The sequence below is a fragment of the Juglans microcarpa x Juglans regia genome, chromosome 4D (assembly GCF_004785595.1).
Source record: "Juglans microcarpa x Juglans regia isolate MS1-56 chromosome 4D, Jm3101_v1.0, whole genome shotgun sequence".
Lineage (NCBI taxonomy): Eukaryota > Viridiplantae > Streptophyta > Magnoliopsida > Fagales > Juglandaceae > Juglans > Juglans microcarpa x Juglans regia.
This window is the reverse complement of record NC_054600.1, coordinates 28784650-28795779: the sequence shown is the minus strand read 5'-3', so window position 1 is coordinate 28795779 and position 11130 is coordinate 28784650. Positions and strand designations below refer to the sequence as shown.

The following is an 11130-nucleotide window of genomic DNA, read 5'->3' as shown; positions in this document are numbered from 1 at the left end:
AGGGCATGCTTATATGTTTTCTTTTGTTTTTTTATATTACATTGAAATCGTATGTCTAATCCAGCAGCATGTCTTGACTAGAGTATCATGCACTCCATGAGAAAGGATTATTGGCATCTGGAAGAGACTCATCATACCTATACCTCTCTCACACATGGGATGTTGATCGTGTTAATTAACCTCTTAAGAAATTTACAAGATTTTTATAATTACAAGGCGTAGTGGTTCATGGGATAGAGTACGATATGAATGGAACAAAATAAATTTAGGGTGCATTAGTATACAGTTTTAAGGTAGAATAACTTGTATGGTTTCATAATAATCAGGACTGGTTAATCTTTCTACTGTATATAATTGAAATGTTGCTTTGACCATAATTTATGTGTTGCTTGTAAAGCTATTGAAGAAAGGTGCATGCACGTGTGATCACGATGTATTTGAGATATAATCTTCCAAGAATGCAAATCAAGTTCTGAATCCTGATTAAAGGTACTTAATTAAATGCCTGATATTGAGAGGTGCTAAAAATTGTTACTAAAAAAATTGTCTAAGAATTGATACTCTCAGCCATTTTCCCCTTAACATGTCTTATAAGCAATCTGTGGGATACATTGTTGAAGGAACATAAAAACTTAGCTAAACTGTTAGCGTTTTTGTTGGACATTCTCATGATTTTATATTTTAATGTAAGCGTGTCTGAGTTCATTGATTCCTTTCCGTCCTTTGTGAATTTCATTATAATAATTTGTTAACAATGATGTTTGCTTTGCTTGCTGATTTTGTCTTTGAATGAAGTTAACAATGATGTTTTTCTCTTGTATACATCCAGTGTACTTGGCTACGCCTATTGATATTAATAAATTTTTTCCCTTTCTCTTACAGGGGCATCTGCTAAATATTGCAAAATGTCAAGCCGTATCCATTAAATGTTGAGGGCTCAGACCCTTTAAAACTTTATCCGATTGGAAAGATCTTTCTGAACTGTTGGGTGTGAAGACAGTGAAAGGATGTACACAATTCCATCAACATTGCTAAGGATGTACACAATTCCATCAACATTGCTTGGAGCAGTTTGGAAGTTGACTTATTTCTTTAGACTGTGACGTCTACAGAACTTTCCGATTTCTCAGAAGAACTGTTTCCATGATGCCATGAAATGTAGGATTACAAACTCAATTCATTGTTTCATCTCCATCTCCAAAACAGGGCAGTCAGGAATTAGGGGTGTTAAACACATTTGTGAACATTAAATGTATAGTTCAGAATACATAAATATTGTGTATTAGGAATAGCAGCATTTCAGCTCTTTTTTCTTCTTTTCAAAAAGCAATTGTAACCCTCGAAAACATTGTATAGATGCCTCCAATGACTTATCCAAAAGAAGAGAAAAAGATATACGAGTAAGGGTTTGATGCATTCTTGAAACGCAAATACGATCTCCCCTTTCCCTTTTCCAGTTAGAATTTTGTGGTTGACATTGCTTATTGTCTACAGCATCAGCTCAAAGTATCCAAATTTTCAGTTTTATATTTCAGTTGTACTTGTTAGAGGCGCTTAGCTATAGGGTTTAATTAACATTGTTATTCTCTTTTCTTGAAACTGGTCCAACTGCTTATAATTCGTGGAACATCGTTCCTTTCAGTGAAAAGGCTGGTAGCAGCATAGTCAAAGTCTCTCGCATGTGATTTTTCTGCAACTTCAGATGAACAACGCCTGGGAAACCCAAGAAATGGACTGGTTTTAGAGTCCATTACTTATGTTCTATTCGGAAAATTTTCCTCTTTTTTCGAATTTTCGAAAGAGGGAGTGGAGGTTTTTCATTTTTGTGCCCATAAGTTTCTGGCAAGTGTCATTGGCATTGGCCCGTTTGTCACTTGATACATTTCTGTCTATTTATATATGTGCAAACTCGTATATTATGTAATGTAATATGTGGTCTAGAAAACCAACCCAAGTCCAACGAAAGAGACATACTAAAGAAATAACCAACATTGTGCTAACTAACTATTAGCCATTTGATAGGAAATGCAAAACCATAATTTTGGCCTCTAGTTCCTTCCAAGAAAGATGGAATTGTGTTCGGGTGTAGGGTGGTTGGTGGTGATAGCGAATGGGCCCATTTGCTCATTTTAACATAGAAAAACTCTATGGATCAGCAACTGTTGTTGATCCCACACATCAGGTCATGATGTGTGGGTTTTGTTTTTTATTTTTTTTCTTCTCTTTCCTTTAACACGATAAAAAAATAAAAAATAAAAAAAACTTGAGAAGAGAGGCCGAGAAGAGCTTAAGAAGAGAGAGAGAGAGAGGTCGAAGAGAGAGAAGTTTAAGGTGATGGCGATGGTCAGATATAAAATTTAAAAAAAATAATAATAATAAGTGTTAGGTGTGGAGTAATACGGTAGCTTATGTATAAAGTTCCGAAAATAACATATAACCAACCCGATGGTCATAGCCAAATAACATAACATATTATGCCCCCTCTTCTTGCCTTGCTCCCAAATGGATGTCTGTCTAAATGCCAACTAAAATGTGACACGATTTGGTTCAATCTTCAACTTCAAAGAACTTAAATCATGACTGAGTTACTAAGGCCTTGTTTGGATATAAAAACACTCTAAATTCATGTCATTTCATTTCATCATTATAATTATTTTAAATTCTTATATAAAATATAATAAATAATTTAATTTTTTTAAATTTTAAAATAATGATAATATTAAAAAATAATATTCTAATAATATTTTATTTAACTTACCTAAAATTATTTAATCTCATCTCATATCACTATTCAAACGAATAATAAGAATACTTGTGGACGGGTTTCGGGCCTTTATTCTTCGTGATAATAAATCTCAAATCAAATATTGAGTTTTAATACCGAGTTTGACTTTACTGCATCTTCCGGCAGCTTGTCGATATGTCTGCCACTGTGTTTGACAACCTATTCTCTTCAAGGAAACGAATAAAGCCGTCCACAAGATGATCATTCCTATCCCTATCCCCAAACAAACCCTTCATTTCCTTTGCCCTGTCCCTCAAGTACTCGCCCGCTTCGTACACCATTGCCAACCTCACTGACTGTGCTACTGACTCACGAGTAAATGATCCGTCTCGCTCATCTCTGTTAATCTCCACCCCAAGTTTCTTCCCCTGCAACAACCTAGCATTGAGTCCTTGGTCATTTAACACGGGTAATAGAATCAGAACTCGGCCAAACCCAAGCCCCTCTACGACCGAGTTCCAACCACAGTGAGTCAAGAAGCCCCCGACCGACTCGTGGCTCAATATCTTCACCTGCGGGACCCACCCGACGCGAACAATTCCTTGGTCCCTAACTCGCTCCTCGAACCCAGCTGGTAACTCGTTTTGAGCCAACGCCTTCCTCAGCACCCAAAAGAATGGTAAACCGGACTGCTCCAACCCAAGAGCCAACTCGTTCAGTTCTTGCGGACTCAGAGTTGCCTCGGTCCCCAGTGCAACGTAAACGACTGAGTTAACTCTCTGTTTGTCCAACCACTCTTCGATATAGACCCATCTCGCATCGTTCTCCTCCTCTTCATCCTCCATAACCGGAGGCAAAAACCCAATCGGAAGCAAAGGTTTCCGGTAAAGCTCAGCAAGCAAATTCAACCATTCCGGTTCGAGTTCGGCACTAGTCCTAATAGCCACGACATCACTCTCCGCAGCCGCAATGCCAAAGCGGATGCCATCTGATGTGCCGGACTCGTTCCCGCTAGAGCCATCCACGTTCTTTGATATCTCGTGTACCCGATACACCACGTTGGAGGGAAACGGTATCCATTTCGGGACTACCGAGAAATCCTCGGCAGTCGATCTAGGATCGGCGTCGATAAGCACCTCGGGTGGGCCTATAAAAGATAGACACGCAGCGGTGAAGAGGCTGAAGTAGGCGCGTGAGACACCGAACTTGGCGGCAAGTCGGGGAAGCCAGTGAGAGGTATAGTCGTAGATAATCCAATCGGGCCTCGAGGCTTCAAGGAAGGTAGCCAATGGAGAATCCAGTAAATCGAAAGCCCTTTTCAGCAACTGCTGTTTGTTGTGGGGTACGTCCGCGGAGGACTCGGCCCGGTCGGGTAAACCATCGACTTTGGGCAAAGGCAGGCTGACGAGGTTTATTAGGGAGGAAAGACTCGGAGGTATTTTGGGAAGCCTGCTAATGTTCCGAGAGGTGGAAATGAAGGAAACTCTGTGACCCTTTTGGGCTAAGTACTTGGATATGCGCATGAAGGGTACGAGGTGGCCAACGGCTAGCCATGGGAAAACTGCCACATGCAAAATCTCACCGTTTTCCATGGAAATTAATTTAGCGGCGGCAGGGAAGGGAGTACGATTTCTCTATCTTCTATACATGTATATGCTGCATTTCTTGGTAAGAGTAGACAGAACTAGCAGCCGGGTTTAATGTTATTATATTGCAAACTCTTCTTGGTAAGGGTCAACGTTCAACAATAAGCAGCCGGACGACAAAAAAGAAAAAAAAAAAAAAAGAGGGCTAAGGGCTTAATACTATTATATTGCAGAATCGTGACGTCTAGATTTGTAGGCGTTGGAACGAAGGAAAGAGACGATGTGAGAGGATAAGAGTTCATTGTTCTTGATTTATAGACGTTGGAAGTTGGATCGATGAAAAGAGAAGATAAGAGTTCATTGTTCTTTCATTTTTCTATATGTTTTGTCTTTTCTTCGTGTTAATAGGTACCGAAGTTGACAACTTTAACACTAAAAGAAAATATAAGACTTCATTGTTCTTTCATTTTTAGATGGGCATTTGTTTCTGTTTTTAGAGAAATTACAAAATAAGCATTAATTGTGGTCAACCCTCCACTAACCAAATAATCGTTTCTTAATTGTTTTTTAAAGACAAAAACATAATGATATATGTAATTTCTCATCATATGTGTCACATAATTACCACTGAAGTGATTAATAAAAGAATTATACTTAGCAGCCATACACTAAACATCTGTTGAAGACAAAAATAAAAAGATAAAAAATAAAAAACAATTGTATAGTATATGATTGTTGAATATGATTTTTCTATTAATATGTCATTTAAAATACGTCGTATCATCTAATATAATAGTAAATAAAAATATTTAAGATAAGAATAATTATTAAAAAAACACAAATATCACTAACAACGTCGTATCATCTAATAATAAATGCATTTTCAATTAAAAATTAAAACCTCCCACTCTCTCTACATGGGAGAATTACGCAGGGATCCAAATCCAATCGGGGCCACCTTTCCCCGTTGCATACCGCCCCGCCCCACCTCTCTCTCTCTCTCTCTCTCTCTCTCTCTCACTCAAAACTCCCTCACAACACAACACAACACTCTTCAAAACCTACAATCGCCCTGTTTCTAATTCAGGTATATACTCTCTCCTTTATCTTCCCATCACAACCCTAGCGCTAGGGTTTTCCCCACTGCACTCGTTTACCTCTGTAATGCCCCATACACACTTCCTCCAATTCCCCAGACCCCAATGTACGGACACCCTCAGCCCCTGAACATGCCCAACCAGATCTCTGCGTCAGCCGACGACGATGACGTTTCCGGAGCCGGCGCCGGCGCAGAGTCCATTGAAAACTCGCACATTCGCTACGAAGCCCACTCGATCGACGACTCTGGCGGCGCTGTTGGTGGTGTCGTCGACGACGTCACCGCTGACGCTGTTTACGTTCATGGCGGTGGTGGCGGAGCATCGGAGATGGTGATTCAGCGTCATGAAGATACCAGCCAGCTCACGCTCTCGTTTCGAGGCCAAGTCTATGTGTTCGACTCTGTTACCCCTGACAAGGTGCAATTTTTCTCCTGTTGTTTTGACGGTGAATTATCTGGTTTGGGGTTTCGTAGTTTTTCTCTTGATGTGCTGTTTGGATGCCGAGAAAATGTGGGAACAGGAGAGACTCAAATTTTAGAGTTTCGATATTTTTGTCTCTATTTGAGACCTGAGATATGTAAAATCTCTCCTCAATTGAGCTCGATAAGATTAAAATTCATTTATTTGGTGAAAACAAAGCAACATGCGACTCGAATCGACCAAAGTCTCACCTTATGTTTCTCCAACAGCTTCTCGGCAACCAAACGGAGAATTGAGGTTCGGGTTCTACATATTTTCAAAGATTTGATTATAAAGTTGTGTTGTTGGTTCGTAATGTTAGGTTCAAGCAGTGTTGCTACTTCTCGGGGGCTGTGAACTATCTTCGGGACCACAAACCGAGATGTTGCCTCAGAACCAGAGGGTACTTTTGCAAACCAAGAATCTTATGGACATTTACATTTGATAATGTTATCTGTGCTTCTCTTTATGGGCTACATTTTCTGCAGGGTGGTGTTATGGAGTATCCTGTAAAGTGTAGTCAACCACACAGAGTGGCCTCATTAAATAGGTTCCGCCAGAAGAGAAAAGAGCGATGCTTTGATAAGAAAGTTAGATATAGTGTTCGTCAAGAGGTTGCCCTCAGGTTTGGTGAATTGTTGTGCACGCTAGTTTTTTTGTCCAAATAGATTTGAGCTCTACGAATCAAACATGATTTGTAACTAAAAGGAAAAATAACTGACGGGGTGCTATTTATGTATCCTGTTCTTGCCAAATCGGTGCTGGCCTTTGGAATAGGAGATGCTTTCTGGTTGTTTCTAATTATTTTCAGCCATTTGATATGAAGCGCTTGTTACTTCGTCTGCACAGTTAGTATGAAAAGCTTGATTTCTTAACGTGTTGAGCTCAAATCAAAGTTTATGCTTCTCTTTAATGGAACTTTGATTCAAACTGATGTCTAAACCTTCTAAGGATGCTACTTGACTTGGGTGGACAGTGAACATTTGATGTGGATATAAAACTTTCGTAGTGATGCCCTTACTGATTGAATTAAGTGCTTTCTTTATATCTCATGTTTTGGAAAGCTTATATTTACTGGAGCTTAAATGATTCGTCAAATTGAAAACCATCTCTGTAAATTGAATTTGTTACTCAGCAATAAATTTTATTGGAAAGCACAAAAGGGGCAACCTAGGTATACAGGACGTATGCAAGAGAAAAACCTATCTAGGAGTAGAAAAAGATGCAAGAACATTATGAAAGTTGAGCCTATTGAAATCTATAGAAATTTCCAAAGGAAGAGAGTATTGAATAGGAAAGTTTTGAGCTCCTCCAACATCCATTCTCTGTTCTCAAAATTGTTGTCATTTTTCCCTCCATATGAGGCACATGAGGACCATAATCCACACTACTGCAATTTGTGCACTTCTGTTTTAATCCTCTCCAAGCACCAAAAAGGTCCACTATTATTTTGGGCATTACCCAAGTCAAATAGTCGGACTGAAGAAGTAATTCCCCAAACCAACTAGTATATCTCATAATGGAGTAAAAGATTATTAACAAACTTTCTAACCTTATACATGCAACACCAAGTTATCACACCACCATGTTTATTTTCCTTAGTTATTTGTTGTGAGAGTCACTCCTAAAGAGAGCCTGTCCTAGCAAAGAAAGGTAGCTACTGGGGGGATCTTAGTCCACTACATGATCTTCCTAGGAAAGAGTGTTATCATGAAAAATAAGGACATTATAGAAGGAACAAACTTGGGACAATCATCTCTTGGAATTCCCCTCCTCTTCTCAGCCGGGTGGAATACAACAGATCAAAGATTGCAATGATGGCACTTGCTTCCCTACTATGAGCCATTCTGAGAAAGCTTACACTCCATCTGAGGAAATCATTAGATATCTCCAAATGGTCCCCCATACATTCTTAGGATGAGCGACAATGCACACATTCGGGAAAGCTTCCTTTTCCACACCACAAATAAAATCTAACCTTGGAGCCATCTTCTACCCCAAATCTTGAACTTGAGTTTTACAGTGGTATGAACTGTATTCCTACAAGAACGTATATTGTTATATTCTTGGGTTTAGTGGAACTCCCCCTCCCACAATTATAAGTTGAAAAGAATAGATGATAGTGGATAACAATAGTTAGCCAAAAAGAGAACCTAAACAACCACCACAAATGCTTTTTACCTTGGCCATAAAGTTTTTTGGTTGGTGCAGGGTGTGTAAGTCTTGTTTCAATCTTCTAATAGGATCAGCCTTCCTGTAGCAAGCTATAGCATCACTCTTATGGATAATTTTGACTTATCAAACATAATAAAAATCCTCATTCTTGCAAACAACCTATTAAATTTTGTAGTGTATGCCTTTGGCAGAACATGCTACATGAAATCTTGTTAAAGAATATGATAGGGGAAGATTGTTTTATTTTTCCTCTGCCCACCACTTATTGATGTGGTTTTGCATTATTCTTTTGCTGGTTATAATTGTTGGACACTTTGTATGTAACCAGGCATTCTTTTTTTCCTGTTTCTTATATGTTATGCTGCACCAGGATGCAGCGCAATAAGGGTCAATTTACTTCTTCTAAAAAGTCGGAAGGAGCTTATAATTGGGGTACTGTCCCGGAGTCAGGGCAAGATGATAGTCCACAAGAAGCCTCGTGAGTTTAATCCTGAATATTGTTACCTCCTTCAAGACACTGTTGGATTTTTTCTGATCTTTTGAAAATAAGGGCATGTTTGTTATCAATCAAATTTTTTATGTACTGATAAAAAAAAATAAGGGCATGTTTGGACACTTGGAGTATCTCAGAATTTTGTGAACAGTAGTGAAATTGTTTGAGTGAAGATGTTTTATTGGGTTTTGGAAAAATAGAGAGAAAAAGTTGAATAAAAATATTATAAAGTTAAAAAATTATTTGACTATAAGTTTTTAATATTATTTTTGTTTTAATGTTTGTAAAAGTTGTATTGATTTTTGTGTTTTGTTTTGAAGTTTGTAAAAGTTTTATTGATTTTTGTGTTTGAATAATGATTAGGTAATGATTAGATGAAAAAGTTGAAATTCTGAAATTGGAAAGTGTTGGGTTTGAGTGATGTTTGGGAATGAAATTATGAGAAGTTTTGAAATTTTTGAGAGTTCTCATAGTGTCCAAACATGCCCTAAATTATATTTTACTGTATCAGATTTTTTGTGCATGTTTACATCTTTTTTTGACTCTTGGTATTGCATACTTGTCTAGATGTACACATTGTGGCATAAGTTCAAAGTCCACTCCAATGATGCGGCGCGGGCCATCTGGTCCAAGGTCTCTTTGCAATGCCTGCGGACTTTTTTGGGCAAACAGGGTACGTATTATTTTGAATGATTTGAATGCTTTATTGTCCTCAATGCCCGTGTTTTTTATGGTAGACATTAAAATGTTGCATTTTATAATGCCCAATGAGGCTTGAGATCTTCTCTTTGGAAAACATTGTCTATCCTGGCTTCAGTGGTACAATGATATATATACCACATCCTACATAGTTGCCATGTCAATATAGTTTCAAGTTTTGAACTAATGTTCATGCCATTGATTCATTTGCCAGCTAGTGTTTTATGCATTTTAGATTAAAGGGTGATAGATATGATAAGTGGATTGTGGAGTATTGAATCATAGGGTTCAAACGAGAAAAGCAAAGTGGACTAATAGTTGTAACAAATATGTGAGAACGTTTATTTTCTTCATGTCTTTTGTTTTATCGGTTCAGAAAGGTAGTTATTATCAGTTTTCTTTGAAATCTTTTCTGTATTTGCACACCCAACTTACACACAAATAGTCTAGGATTAATTACCAACATATATCGAGGCCTGAAATTGATTGTATTGTCTTACTTGTATATGATGTAAGATAATGTCATTTAACAGGTTTTTATTTTTCATCAGCTCAATAAAGTGACGGTTGCACTCTGGGAATGTCTTTGAATGCATTCAGAGTTTAATCTCATCATCATGATGACATTCTAATAAAAATAACCGAACTAGTGTTTAGTATAGTTAACGTGAAGGAATATAACAACATCTCTTTCCTAAGACATTTGTCCACCCTGGATCTTCTACGGGTTCTTTTTCTTCACAAGGGCATCGGATAATTCCTCCAGTCTTCACTTGTTTGTCTGTGTGATACTCATCATGGATCACTGGATGAGTATACCTGAACTTTTATTGTGATATTAGAGCTTTCTCTACGTACTTGTATAGTTTGTAATTACAGATTCTGTCTACTCTTGTTTATTATACTTGCTGCTGAATATTCTTCCCGACAAATTTTCCCCAGTAATATGCTGAGCCAATCATTTCATTCAAGGCCTAACTCGAGACAATTATTTGTGGGCATTACTTCTAAATCTGCTAGGCATCTTCTTCTCATCTTTCAATACTATCCTAATTTTTGACAACTGAACTCTGCAGGGGGCTTTGAGGGATCTTTCTAAGAAAACCCAGGATCATTCTGTTAGCCTGGCTGAGCAGGTATGCTTCTCATGAAGTGTATACGTATCAGGATCCAGGTATTGTTTTGTTTACATTATTCTTTCATTGTCCCTGCAATATTAAAGCTGAATCCTTTCTTTTTTGGCATCTTTCCTTGAGTAGGGTGAACGCGAAGCTAATAATTCAGACTGCGGAACTGCCATCCATACAAACAACAATCTTGTTACTTTCTCTCATGGGGATAACTCAGCTTTAATAGCTGAGCACTGAGTTGCAAGTTATCTTTACAAAAGAGGCGATACAGTTGCCTCTGGCATCGTTCAAGTAGGTTTTGTAATGCTTTCATTTGTCTTGTCCATCCGGTGTACAGATGCATTAGTGCCATCTTCCATCAAATACAAGTGGTTTTATCTTTTTATATCATGGGAACTACGCAAAGATTTTTGCCAATGGATCCATCGTCCCTTGTATCATCATGAAGCTTAGATTGACTATATTGGTAATCTTGTATACAATATACGTTTAATGCTAATAGCTCCATGCCACAGCATATGCTCCAATGAAATTCTTTAGCATTTTCGTCTTCTTAATCTTTTTAACAACACATTTAGGGATCTATATGATTGGTTTAGTTAGCATATTGAAATGGTCAAGCTATGAATATGTCATTATCATTTGCCAAGTTTGTCCGTTTCTTTGAGTTTATGCAATTTATGAAGCATTTTATGGCGGTAATCATTGTGTCAATTCAATTGTAAATACTCTGCAAGTGGTTGCCATCGTTCAGATTTTAAGC

At 38.0% G+C, this 11130-nt stretch overlaps 3 protein-coding genes across 5 annotated transcripts in view; 2 read left to right on the top strand and 1 right to left on the bottom strand.

Annotated features, from left to right (window-relative positions):
- The window catches only part of LOC121260612 (BEACH domain-containing protein B), a 59590-nt gene extending 58186 nt beyond the window's left edge, over nt 1-1404 (top strand). Inside the window, exons 40-41 of one of the 2 annotated variants that reach the window (XM_041162552.1) lie at nt 883-1027; nt 1058-1404. In XM_041162552.1, coding sequence (XP_041018486.1) covers nt 883-926 — 44 coding nt within the window. In that variant the 3' untranslated portion in view covers nt 927-1027; nt 1058-1404. Of the gene's footprint in view, nt 1-882; nt 1028-1057 lie in introns of those variants that run through there. The other variant, XM_041162551.1, reaches the window with a different exon arrangement.
- Nucleotides 1405-2417: 1013 nt separating this feature from the next.
- On the bottom strand, nt 2418-4553 carry LOC121260365 (UDP-glycosyltransferase 91C1). 2 transcript variants are annotated; one of them, XM_041162208.1, is made up of 3 exons: nt 4419-4553; nt 2897-4368; nt 2418-2525 (listed from the first exon to the last, which is right to left on the bottom strand). In XM_041162208.1, the coding sequence occupies exons 2-3, from the start codon at nt 4315-4317 to the stop codon at nt 2450-2452; spliced, it is 1497 nt and encodes a 498-aa protein (XP_041018142.1). In that variant the 5' UTR covers nt 4318-4368; nt 4419-4553; the 3' UTR covers nt 2418-2449. The 2 variants fall into 2 exon arrangements, with proteins under 2 accessions (XP_041018142.1, XP_041018143.1); XM_041162209.1 differs by lacking the exon at nt 2418-2525 and having other exon boundaries at nt 2810-4368.
- Nucleotides 4554-5243: 690 nt separating this feature from the next.
- On the top strand, nt 5244-10899 carry LOC121260366 (GATA transcription factor 25). Its single transcript, XM_041162210.1, has 7 exons — nt 5244-5828; nt 6193-6273; nt 6359-6495; nt 8416-8523; nt 9106-9211; nt 10314-10373; nt 10497-10899. Exons 1-7 carry the CDS (start codon nt 5514-5516, stop codon nt 10602-10604), a joined length of 915 nt encoding a protein of 304 aa, XP_041018144.1. The 5' UTR covers nt 5244-5513; the 3' UTR covers nt 10605-10899.
- Nucleotides 10900-11130: the final 231 nt, after the last annotated feature.